Source organism: Aspergillus nidulans, chromosome VII, assembly GCF_000011425.1.
Source record: "Aspergillus nidulans FGSC A4 chromosome VII".
Lineage (NCBI taxonomy): Eukaryota > Fungi > Ascomycota > Eurotiomycetes > Eurotiales > Aspergillaceae > Aspergillus > Aspergillus nidulans.
Genome location: NC_066263.1, coordinates 709,568 through 722,013, shown reverse-complemented (window position 1 = coordinate 722,013; position 12,446 = coordinate 709,568). Strand labels below are relative to the sequence as shown.

Genomic DNA, 12,446 nt, shown 5'->3' with positions numbered 1-12,446 from the left:
TTGTTCGGGGATCTGCCGCGAATTCCAGGCACCCCAATACCTAGCCTCTGTTTTAAACGCCGTGCGATCCTCGTTAACGATTCCTGAGGAAGAGACACCAGCATGGAATCTATGGAAACAGAAGCTGGTACTCCGTCTGAGACTTATTCAGGCTCTCAGGTATGCCGTCACAGAGTCTCCAAATTAGCCTGTGAAACCTTTACTAACAATTCGAAGGGCGTCTATATCTACAGACCAGCAGATGCAGGAAAAGCACACGGTGAACGGCCTCTTAAAAAGCGAAAGGTTACGCAAGAACCCAAGCCAGCAAGTGAAGATACGTCTCCGTTTGTACCGCTGTTGGATGGAGATGAAAGCGAGCAATCAATCAAGTTAAGGTATCAGACCTATGAGCAATTATGGTCCGTACAAGAAGCGAAGATCCAGGCTAGTACATACACTTGTTGGCTACAAGTCGCTCTGGGGCTAACGACTTCTAGGGCATCTTGGATGAGGTAGATGCAGAAGTGCTCGAGAATGTTTCAACTTTCGTGAAAACAGTGACGCCGGACATGTAAGACAACCCAGAAATGGAGCAGACGATGCAAATCTAACGGCGCATAGGTACGGTGGTTGTATCCCCGCGGCTCTTGTTACCGTTGGATCGAATGTTTCTTCCCTAACCAGACTGCTTTCTCGACTAAACGATCAATTAACCTCCGCTGGAGAAGGGGGAGTTATAGTTCTGGAATCCGGCGATGCGCCCAACCTAAAGACGACATTGAAGAACATTATACGTGCTGCTATAACAAATACTGAAACAAATGATGGCTACCAGAGCTTTTTGGCTGACCGGCAGGTAAGCTTGCTTTGTTCGCTATCACCAGTCAAAACGCTGAGGGGAATAGGGTCCAAGGCTTCTTGGTTACGACCTTGACCTACTAGGTGATTACGTGACCAGGAAAAACGTCAAGCATCTTGTCCTGGCATTTCGGGATAGCGAAGCTTTCGATCCGGGGATTCTCACGGATCTCTTCTTCCTTCTTAGGTATAGTCAGAGACCTAGTCTTCCGAGGCGAGAAGTTGCTTAACTTTTTAGTTCATGGCTTGATCGAATACCATTGACCCTCTTGTTCGGCATTTCTACGTCGGTCGAGCTCTTTGAAGGAAGATTACCGCGCTCAAGCGTGTCATTGCTGAAAGGAAGATACTTTGAACTTCACGGTGCCAGCAATTGTGTCGACCATATATATGAGCGGGTACAGGCAGAAGGAGGCAGGTTTTGGCTTGGGCGCAATCTTACTGGCGTACTTTTCGAAAAGTCAAATGATTATTTCCAGACTCCAGAAGCTTTTTGCCGCACATTAAAGGTTGATTCTACGTCCTCCATTGCTGCCGGCCCTTGCTAATGTGACTGCTAGTACGCCTACATGTCCCATTTCTTCGCCAACCCAATTTCGGTACTACTGGCGGACCGCGTTGGGGAAGACCTACAGAATGATAAACTATGCGAAGCCATCCGAAATGTACCGTCCTTTAGGGAGTAAGCGATCATCTTATTTCCTGTGTGGTTCTTGGTTGACATTGAGCAGGTATTGTGAGATTTTGTTGGAAGATAGCAAGACACAACAAGTGCGAGACTTGTTGGAGGATGACAAACTCCTTCTCTTGGAAACCACCCGGCTCATCAGAGCTGGGCAACGATCAATGCATTACATGTTCCAGGCGGTGAAATTTATCTCTATATTGCTCAAGGAACTCAACATCTCCAAGAAAGTGAGCATATCAGAATTGTCTATTCGCGCATTGTGCGGGGAGCTGCAAAAATCTCCCCTACTCGAAGACGTCCTCGCCGCCTTTCGACGATTGGATTCTAGCAGAGTCGCAGGGTTGCTCTCCCAGTTCCCCGAAGCTCTAAGAAGCCTTCCTGATTTGCGCGGTGTTGAGGCGGACTTCAGATCTTTGACAAAAGCCCACGAAGGACCAGAGCCTCTGCGTAGTGAGTACGACAGTCAAAATTCCGTTATCGGGACCACCATAGTGAAGCAACGTGTCAAACTCGACACGGGCAAAGCGAAGTTGCCAGAAGAGACTATAAAGTACACAAGGATTATAAACCGTTGTTGTACATTGCTAAGATCATATTTTGTGAACATCCTCGTCTTCCCGCAAGAATTACCCTTACATGAGGCATTCCTGCTCGACATGCGAAATCCCATTAAAGAAGTCTTTGCACCGCGAGCCCGATATGCAATAGAGCGAGCATTATCGAACCCGTTTGACTATCTTCTGTTTACTTCACAGGACACCGAACGCAAGATTTCCGCCAAGCAGCCTCCCACGGCGATCTTATATCAGTTATACCTCGAGTCCGGCGCTCTCGTGAATATGTATGACCTGTGGACAGCATTTTACGCAGTTTTTGAGAGCGAACAGGGTGATAGCTGCGACGAGAGGATGACTATGGCATTATTTTACAGAGCTTTATCTGAGCTCAGGGCACTCGGGATGCTCAAACATAGTCGGAAAAAGTTGGATCATGTTGCAAAGTCAGCTTGGAAAGGCTTATGAGTTGTTTGAGATATACACCGTCAAAGCCGCATTATCCATAATAAAAATACATTACAAAGGGGTATCATAAGTATTGACAACAAAATTGCTCAACAATGTTTCCCACCATTGTCGTCTACAGAACTTTACTGCAATTGGTCAGATATCGGGAGTTGTATGATATCGTCACGGCCCAGCGGACGCCTTCCATCACTCAAGACCATAGCCTCGCGTCTACGCCTTCTTAGAGCTTGTTCTTGGGGATTGCGCTCTCGAAGCCGTAGACCAGGGACTCGTCTTGCACCGGCCGTATCCTCGCCATCCACCATCCACACGTCGTGGTCATCCTCGTCCTCCTTGTCGCTGATATCGTCATGATCATTTTCTTCCAACATGCTACCCATTAACCCGTATTTCCGAAGCTGCTTCGCGCCCTCTGGGTGGGATGAAAGCGTATTAAAAATGTTGCTCATAACCCTGTCATCACACCACCACGTCTTCATAAGTATCACTACATCCTGTCGGCGAGATGGTTCTGTCAAGGCACAAGGAAATGGATAATTGGCGAGCCATCGACTGATAATGCCGGCCTCTAGTGCAGCAGGAATGTTTTCCTGAAGGAGTATATTAAGCGTTTCCATGACTTTTTGCTCAGAAGGTGGCCGTGTTCTAGGGAATATCGGGGAGATAGTTTCCGAGGTTATCTCCGTATGCTCCTCGAGGAGGTTGCAAAGGCAGTCGACAAGCGCAGTGTATGTCCGTACATCTCTCAGTCGAGAGCACACAGATGTTCGGGAAACTATAACTATAAGCACTGTACTGTAGATATATGACGTCTTGTGCGGGTACGTACGTGCTCGGTTAGAGACCAGGAAGTAAGCCGCACGTATTGCTTTGTTTCGTCGCCCAGTGTTCCTGCTGGCTATGTCTTCAAGTAGTAAGTTTTTCGTGTCTCCCTTCACAGAGCGTTCGGCAATGATGCGCAGCGCACTGCGCGAGTTAGTTTGCTGCTACTCATGAATGGCCGGCACCCATACGCAGAACGAAGGTCATAGCTTGTGCTGTTGGATAGTTTCAATAACGTATCAAGTTTCAGAGCTAGTATCTGTCAGAATCTCAATGCTCTTATATAGCGAAAAGAAATATACCATCTTCTGTGCCCTCATTAATTATCTTGTCATCGTTGCTGTCGTTCTTGATCTCAGTCAACCTGTTCACTTGCTGGAGGTCGGCAGCAATTCCGCGCACGGCAAAGAATAGAGTGACACCTAGCCAGGTAAGTAACTAAACGGCACGTCAATTAGTCCGAGCATACCTAGGCATAGCCATAATACCCTGTCGCTCATACGAGAAGCCATAGCGTCATCATAAATCCATTGTCGATGTCATCGAGGGTGACGCCCGGAAAGCGGAGATAAGAAGCGGCAAAATAACAAAGCGGTGAGCCAACATTTTTCTGCAACCAAAAATTTCGGAGGCTTAATCCCAAGAGCTTGTTCTGCCCCAACTTCAACAACGCAATTATGCCGCCGTCGCAGCTCAAGCAGCTGAAAGCTTCTCTTCGCGATACTGGATTACTGGGTCCCCAGAAGTCCAAGAAGCAGAAGCGTCAAAATGCGAAGACCGGTGCGAATGCGCAAAACCGGGCCCAACGCGAGTCCGCCCTAAACGCTATTCGAGAACGATTCAATCCCTTTGAGATTAGAACGGTTTCCCGCGGCAAGTTCGATGTGACTACACGAGATGGCGGCGCCAAGTCAGCTTCAGGGAACTTTCGACCGGGAGTCACCAAGTCTCTTGGTGAAGAGAGGGTACGTTTGCGGTATATGGTCCAAGTGGATGTGGCTTACACTTATATCGCAGAGACGTCAAACCCTATTGCAGGAGATGGATCGCAGGAATAAAGTCGGAGGTATTATGGATCGGCGTTTTGGTGAGAACGACCCGACCATGACACCGGAAGAACGAGCCGCGGAACGATTCGCCAGAGCCAGCCAAAAGAAACTACGCAAAGACTCGATGTTCAATCTTGAGGAGGATGATGAAGAGGAGTTTACGCTTACGCACAAGGGTGAATCGCTATCGTTCGGTGATGAGGATGGCATTCGCGATGATTTCCAGGAAGATTTAGACGCAGGCGACATGTCAGATACTGAAATGCCTCGAAAGAGAAAACGATTCATTGACGATCCCGAAGCCGAGGAGGACGGATCGCAAGATGGGGAAGATGTCCCGGAACGAAAGAAATCGAAGCACGAAGTCATGCAGGAGGTCATCGCCAAATCCAAGTTTTACAAAGCGCAGCGACAAATGGCGAAGGAGGACGATGATGAATTACGTGAGGAGCTGGATAAGGGTCTACCTGAACTCTTTGATATGCTCCGAGGAGTGAAACCCCCTCCAAAACAAGAACCGCCAAAGGACGATCTTGCAGGAATGAATCCCGATCGCGCAGCCATCATGCAAGGCCACTCTCAGGGAGACCCAGAAAAGGAGTACGATCAGCGATTGAAGCAACTGACTTTCGACAAGCGATCGATGCCTACGGACCGTACTAAGACAGAGGAAGAGAAGGCGGAAGAAGAGGCACAACGGTTGAAGAAACTCGAGGAAGAACGGATTCGCAGAATGCGTGGTGAAGACGTTAGCGAGGACGAAGCAGAGGCGGCCGAAGAGGAAGAGGACGGCGAAGAGTCTGAGGAGGAATCTCTCCCGGATGATGCAAAAGATTTCGGGTTGCAGCAGCCTACAAATTACTCCACATCTCGGCCAGAGGGTGTTGACGATGAAGACGATTTTATCCTTGACGACCTCGTAGAAACGAGGTCGGACGTCAGCTTATCGTTTGTCGAAGACGACGAGGATATTATTGGTTCTGAAGAAGAGTCTGAGGATGAGGAAGAGGAAGACGAGCTCATTAACGGCATCACCATGCCAGGCGAGGAGTCTGGCAATGAAGCACCAGCTCCTGATACACAGATTGCCGGCGATGGGCTTGCATATACATACCCGTGTCCAAACAGCCATGAGGAGTTTCTTAAAACAATCAAGGACATCTCTTATGAAGACCTGCCAACCGTTATCCAGCGGATCCGAGCTCTGCACCACCCCCGCCTTCACAGTGACAACAAGGTCAAGCTTGGCCGATTCGCCGGTATCCTCGTTCAGCACGCCGCATACATGGTTGAACAGCCACAACGCCCGCCCTTTGCCGTCGTGGAAAACGTACTGCGTCACATCCACTCTTTAGCCAAGAGCCATCCCGAGAGTGTATCACTGGCATTCAGGGCCCAGCTGCGCGAAGTCGCAGCAGACCGTCCGCTCAGCCTCCGACCTGGTGACCTTGTCATCCTCACTGGAATCGCCACTATCTTCCCAACCTCGGACCACTTCCACGCTGTATCTACACCAGCGCATCTCTGCCTTGCTCGGTATCTCGGACAAGGGCCCGTCAACTCGCTGTCTGACTTGTGCACGGGCACCTACGCTGCCAGTCTAGCCTTGCAGTACCAGACTATCTCTAAGCGCTACATGCCCGAGTTTCTGAACTACGTCCTTAACGCGCTGTGTATTCTCAGTCCTGGAGAGCCTTCCTCTAAGCTCGGATCCTTCCCTCTCCGCCAACCGACAGAACTCCTACGTATCAGACCTTCAAAACCTCTAAACATCCGCAAACTCCAGTTTTTGGACGTATCCGCACGATCAGAAATAGATCCAGAGGACCTTAAACTCTCCCTCATCACAACCCTTTCCTCCCTCCTCAATACAGCATCCGATCTCTGGTCCAGCAAGTCCGCCTCAGTTGAGATCTTCAACCAAGCACAGGCTGTCCTTCAACACGTCTCGAGTTCCTGCGTCGACGTCAACAAGAAAGCAAAGAAGGCAAAGAATCCCTTGATCCCTGCCGCCGCTCTGGACACGCTCCAATCCACCCTCGACAAGCTCTCCACTGTCCTCTCTCAATCTCGCCTCACACGCCGGCCACTCCTCTTGCACAACCACAGACCACTTGCTGTCAAAACGGCGATTCCGAAGTTCGAGGACTCGTTCAACCCTGACAAGCACTACGACCCCAACCGTGAGCGGGCTGAGGTTAACCGGCTCAAGGCGGAGTACAAGCGTGAGCGCAAGGGTGCTATGCGCGAGCTCCGCAAGGACGCAAACTTCATTGCCAGGGAGAAGTTGCGGGAGAAGAAGGAGAAGGACGCTGAATATGAGCGAAAGTATAAGAGGCTTGTTGCAGAGGTGCAGAATGAGGAGGGGAGAGAGGCAAATGCTTATGAGAGGGAGAAGAGGATGCGGCAGGGGAAGAGGTAGGTTGTATTTGTTTACTTATGTTTATGCCTGTTTATCTGTTGCGTGGGCTATCCTTCGATACATTGCCGAATTACCACGCATTCCGTCATATCGCCGTATGTACATAATTCGCTAGCATTGGGACGGAAGAAAAAAGTTGGATTTGGAAACATGCGTCAAAGTTATGAATAATCACTGCCTCAAATCAATGCCGATGGAAATAAAATATTCACACCTTTCTCTCTGGTCTGCCGGGACTCGTTCCATCCTCGTCTCACCGGTTCGAACGAATAACCGCTCTTGCTTACCCCAAGTCTCCCACCTCGGGCTCCCCCTATACCGATGCTTATTGGGATCAAAACTCCTAATGAAGCTTGTCCAGTAGCCCTGCATAACAGGAACGATGGGCGCATTGAATGTGAAATAAGACTCTGGAGGCGGCTGCGAGATAGTATCCGACCACCAAATATTGTCTGGGCCCCAAATTGCATTGAGTTCCACGACATGATAGACGCCTAAACCTGAAGCTTCATCCTCCGGGTCCTGGACTGCGTAGTGGTAGTTCCAATTGGGAATGCCGGCCTTGGCATACGCAGCGTTCAGCGCAATGCCGGGGCAGACGTAGCGGATTTCACCATATGCGTCGCTTACTGGGCGCCAATAGCGGGTTGCATTAGGAAACGGCCGTGTGGAGTTAACATCTTGCAGATAGTACTCATGTATACGGGAGAAATGCTTGGGTGTAAGGGCGGGCCATTGAGACTGAAGCCAGACATATGTTGCGGTGTCGGACACGAGGTCTTCAGGAACAAATTTGGTGCCCTCGTTGGTGACATCGCCGAAGATGACAGGAACGTGAATAAATTTGCCTTGTTGGAAGAGGCGGTATGTGTAGTCTGGGATGAGGTCACCGTCAATGGTAGGCCCGTACATGTAGAGAGGGGGTTGTTGGGCGCCAGGAAACGGCGTGACGATGTTTTCGCGCTGAAGGTCTTCAACGTCCAGACTACGGAGGCAGTTGAGTGTATCCCCCGTGTCGCTGCAGCCTGTGCGGTTTACTAGATTGTCGTACGCGAACTGAGACTCATCCACAGTCAACATGGTGGCAAAGCTCTGGGATTCGGCAGCAGCAGCATGGAAAAGCCCGTCGTCACGGCCTTCGTACGCGGAGAGGAGCAGGGTCACTGAGGCCCCGCCCGCGCTGTCACCTCCTATGACTACATGATCCGGGTTGCCACCGAACTTGGATGGGTCAGCTTACAGAGTTCATGAGATGGGAGGAGAGGGGAGACTTTACCTTACTGATATGCTTCTGAACCCATTTGAGTACCTGAATTTGGTCCCTCAGACCATTGTTCAAGCTTCCGCCCTCAAGAATCTCCGAGCCGGCCAGAAAACCATACGGACCGACTCGATAATTGAAGTTGACCACGACAATGTTCATATCAGAAGCTTGGATTAAGCCTGATCCATTGTAGTAGGGATTCCCATTGCTGCTGAAGCCGCCACCTTGGATAAAAACGTATACGGGTAAGAGCCTTGACGAGTCTCGTCTGGGCCTTGCAGGAGCGTAAACGTCAAGAAACAGACAGTCCTCGGAAGAGCCCTCTGGGATCGGATATCTAGATGCCCGGATACAAACGGGGCCATGCTATAGTTTCATTGTCAGCGTCGAATCCGCTCAGAGCGAAATACGTACCTGAGTGGCATCCTGGATCTCATATTCATCCTCAGGGTCCTGCGGCGCCGCGAAACGCAACGATCCTACAGGAGGTGCAGCGTAGCGTATCCCTAGCCACTGTGCGACGCCGTTTGAGAGCGCCTCGCCTCGATACCGCGCATAACCAAGGTCTACAACCACATCTCTAGCAGAAACTAGAGCAGAAAGCGCAGTCAACACAGCTAGAGGTCTCAACATTTTCCAGGTTGTCCTTGCGTCTTCGCGCTGTGCAGGCTGTGCCAGACTGTGCAGGACCGCGAGACTGCGCCTGAGGTGGGTATTTAAAAGAGTCTAGAAGAAAAGCATGCAACAAGCCTGCCGCGGAGTTCGGCAGCTTATGCCCCAATACTTCAGCATGCATTGTTCGAATCCTAGCCCATGATTGGAACATTGGAGGGGTCGGAGGGGAAGTTGGAAGCCCCATCCCTAGCTCAGGCCGCATATTGGCATGTAGACCAACAAGGGCGAACACAAGTGCTAGCCGAGGGCTTTCATCTCTGCCATGACGAGCATATCAGGACTTGGCTTTTACCCCCACTGTTAGGTGGAGGGATATTGATGACAATGATTGACCGATCCAGACGCTATCGCAGCCACATTGCTTGGATCAGCCAAAACCAGCCAGAACTAAAAGCATCTGACACAGAAATCGGACTCTCGTATGTCCAAGACCTCACACCGCTGACTGCAGGCCTGCAGCCACTGCACTCTCGTCCCTGAGTCAGAAAGGCCGTCTAATATGCTGCAGTTTGGTCAAGTCACCTCCAGGATACATTTGGTTGACTTGGTGGGGAAGAGCCCCTCATTTGGAGGTTGACTGCAGGTCAGCCAGCAAATCAATCACACGACGAATAAACAGGGAAAGTATAACTTCATAGCTGGAAGAGTTGGCCTGGAGAGAGTCGAGATTGGATCGAGTGAGCAGGCGCCTAACCGGAGGGGGAAAAACCCATTTCTCCTCATCGACTCTGGGGCCCATTTTCCCCGCAAATCTTGAAGTCAGTCTTTTTGTTGTCACTCACCACAACGTCACTGGACACTACCCCAGTCCGTCCCAACAAACAAATCGGAAAAAATCGCCAGCGATCTCATAGAACGTTGTTTTCTCCGCTACTGCCGGACATTTTCGTCCTAAGCATCCGCTGTACGCCTGATATCGACATTTGGAATAGCGCACCGCAACCCCGCACGAAGATGGCTGCGGAGGAGGACGAGGTTGACTACATGTCCATGGTCATAGAGGAACCACAGCAGAAGGAGACTTTCACGCAAAAGAAGCGCCGGCTCCAACGAGAGGTGCGTGGTACTAGACGGGCCTACTCTAGTGTCCTGCTGTTACGGTTGCTAACCCGCTCGTCTCTTCCAGGCCGAAGCCCGCGCTAGAGTTCCGTCGAAAGCCGAACGTGCCGCCCAGGAAGCTGCCAAACGCGATGCAGCCTTGGCAACTAGTACACTTAACCCCTCTAACAAGGGGTTTCAGATGATGGCAAAGCTGGGATTTAAACCAGGCCAGACGCTGGGAAAGCCTGCCGGAGAGGATAGAGAGAAAGAGGGTAGCGGTCCTAATGCACAGTCGCGCACGGAACCTTTGAATCTTATATTTAAGGAAGACCGTGGTGGGATCGGGCTGGATAGTGAGCGGAAGCGCAAGATTCGGGAGGAGGCCGAGGAGGCCGCGAAAAAGATCAAAGCCGAAGAGGGCGACTATCGAGATCGTGTACGACTCGAGCGCGAAACGAAGCGCATCGAAGCCCAGATTCATGCAGCGCAGAAGGTCGCAGAGCGATTAGATGCGGATGAAAACGGGGAAGCGGATCTCTTTTCTGCCAGTAACGTCGAAGATAAGGATAAGAATGAGGAAAAGGACGAGAAGGAGCAAGAGGGCAGTGATGAAGAAGCTCCCGCAACTAAGCCCAAAGCAAAGGCCAAGGTAAAGCCAACGTCTCAAATCAACATCCTATACCGCGGACTTGTGCGCGAGCGTGAAGAAAAGGAGCGCGCCATTCAGACCCGGCATATGCTGCAGACATCCTTGCCGACATCGTTTTTCCCGAACCCGCGGTTACCGGGTTATGAAGACGCGACGTTGGATCGGGACGACCACGAAGCCCTTGGCGGCGGACGTGATCTCTCTACCGTCCTCGAGCAAGAAGTAGAGGAAGAAGACCCGGAGCTGGACGAATTCAATACCCTTGAGCCGGCTGAGCGCTTACGGCGGTTGGTTGAGTATCTCCGCGAAAAGCACAACTATTGCTTCTGGTGCAAATATCGCTACGATACTGCCGAGATGGAGGGATGTCCCGGTGTGACGGAGGAAGACCATGATTGATGACGGACTTCTTATGTGCTATGTGATATTTCTGCTTTCTTCAGTGTGCATATACTCATTTTCTGCTTATCTTGCATTGGGACCCGGACCGGAGTTCACGATATAGGCCATGGTTATAGAACATTGAGTCTGACATTAACATTAATAAATCAATTATCTTCTTTGAAAAATCAGCAATCTACGAGGGTATTATGATCATTGACTCGGTACAATCAATAAACATCACAAATAGAAGCCGTGACTGGGAGAATATTGAATCAAAGGCAACAAGATGTAAACACATAGGGCATATGACGACGGTAAAAACATTAAATATCCGGTACAGACGGTTGGTTTGTTGCACCATTTTGAGGTGAGATGGTCTCCATCAGCTGTGCCAGCGAACGGCGAGGGCATTTTTGCAGCGCTTGATAACAATCGGCGCAAACACGCAGGCAGCAAAAAACGCATCGGTGACGGATCTCACGATCGAATTTCTGACATGTCATACAGGGAAGTGCGTACCACACGTTCCCGGTGGCCGGCATTGCGCGATGATCCTGGTAGCAGGCGTAATGCAGTTTGGTCAGCGGGACAGCAACGGGTTCAACCTCCGGTGGTGTGAAGGGTCTGTTGTCCTCTTCGCTGGACCCGGTTTCATTGGGTGTGCTGCTCGCACCGTCTAGCTCAGGCTCTGGTTCGGGCGACGGGATGAGGTCTTCCAAAGAGTCGCTGGTGCCGTTGGATTTCCTCTGCTCCGGCCCCCCCTCGCTCAGTGGCGGGGTTCTCTGTTGCGCAATGAGATTGTTCACTGGTGGTACAGATGAAGGCGCAGGAATAGGCGCAGGTGCATATACCGGTGTTGATGTTTGTGCTGGTACTGGTTCTGGTGCTGGTTCTGGTGCTGGTTCTGGTGCTGGCGCTGGCGCTGGCGCAGTTGTTGAAGCCGCCGTGGACCTGGGAATCGGGCGCCGGGCTGGTGGGGTAGTAGACTGAGGGATTGGCCGGGGCATAGGTCTGTCGGCGGGGAGCGCAGGTAGAGGAGGCTGCGCAGGACCATCATGGCCGAAAGGTCGAGTTGGGGTCGAATTCTGGACAGATACCGGAGTTGGTGGATTGTTGTATGTTTGCGGCGGGTATGGGTATGGGTATCCCGCCGCGGATGAGGGCTGTGGCGCGGACGGCAGCGGTTGAGGGGGCAATGCCTTTTCGGCTGGTTTGAAAGAAGACACCGGGATTGACTCGTTTTGAAGGGTCATTTGCGAAGGTGAAGGCAGGTGGATAGTAGGTGTTGATTCAGGCGACTTGTGTTTGGATCTGAACGAGGAAAGCGACGGCACTCGCAAGCCGCGGGGGCGGTCCTTGTCCAGAATGGCCATATTCTCTCACGATTGGTTTCCACAATCTTGTTTGAAAACGGTTTGCGATTGCGATTTCGATAATGAATTGCGGTGGGTATAGCGAGGCAACTCAGAGGCCGATAATATGTGAAGCTACCACCACAGAAAAGCTAGTCAGCCGGCCAACGGGATAGGATAACAGATTCAACACTACAAGAAAACGAAGAGAAGAAAAAAGGGCAGCATTGGCGAG

The 12,446-nt window shown here is 51.0% G+C and overlaps 6 protein-coding genes across 6 annotated transcripts, besides 1 other annotated feature; 4 read left to right on the top strand and 2 right to left on the bottom strand.

Annotated features, from left to right (window-relative positions):
* Positions 1–12,446: part of a sequence feature (contig 1.22 729..276296(1)) that runs on past both edges of the window.
* Positions 1,410–2,550, top strand: ANIA_01435 (putative origin recognition complex subunit 3; the record flags this gene model as incomplete). The annotated part of the gene is made up of 2 exons (XM_653947.1): positions 1,410–1,522; positions 1,572–2,550. 2 exons carry the CDS (start codon positions 1,410–1,412, stop codon positions 2,548–2,550), a joined length of 1,092 nt encoding a protein of 363 aa, XP_659039.1.
* Positions 3,240–3,789, top strand: ANIA_11302 (uncharacterized protein; the record flags this gene model as incomplete). The annotated part of the gene is made up of 4 exons (XM_050612755.1): positions 3,240–3,281; positions 3,355–3,374; positions 3,440–3,466; positions 3,663–3,789. The coding sequence occupies 4 exons, from the start codon at positions 3,240–3,242 to the stop codon at positions 3,787–3,789; spliced, it is 216 nt and encodes a 71-aa protein (XP_050468635.1).
* ANIA_01434 (snoRNA-binding rRNA-processing protein NOP14) lies at positions 4,053–6,846 on the top strand (the record flags this gene model as incomplete). The annotated part of the gene is made up of 2 exons (XM_653946.1): positions 4,053–4,340; positions 4,393–6,846. 2 exons carry the CDS (start codon positions 4,053–4,055, stop codon positions 6,844–6,846), a joined length of 2,742 nt encoding a protein of 913 aa, XP_659038.1.
* Positions 7,018–8,743, bottom strand: ANIA_01433 (putative triacylglycerol lipase; the record flags this gene model as incomplete). Its single annotated transcript, XM_653945.1, has 3 exons — positions 7,018–8,067; positions 8,123–8,476; positions 8,525–8,743. 3 exons carry the CDS (start codon positions 8,741–8,743, stop codon positions 7,018–7,020), a joined length of 1,623 nt encoding a protein of 540 aa, XP_659037.1.
* ANIA_01432 (putative G-patch domain protein) lies at positions 9,740–10,996 on the top strand (the record flags this gene model as incomplete). Its single annotated transcript, XM_653944.2, has 2 exons — positions 9,740–9,841; positions 9,912–10,996. 2 exons carry the CDS (start codon positions 9,740–9,742, stop codon positions 10,872–10,874), a joined length of 1,065 nt encoding a protein of 354 aa, XP_659036.1. The 3' UTR covers positions 10,875–10,996.
* Positions 11,242–12,232, bottom strand: ANIA_01431 (uncharacterized protein; the record flags this gene model as incomplete). Its single annotated transcript, XM_653943.1, has 2 exons — positions 11,242–11,350; positions 11,382–12,232. 2 exons carry the CDS (start codon positions 12,230–12,232, stop codon positions 11,242–11,244), a joined length of 960 nt encoding a protein of 319 aa, XP_659035.1.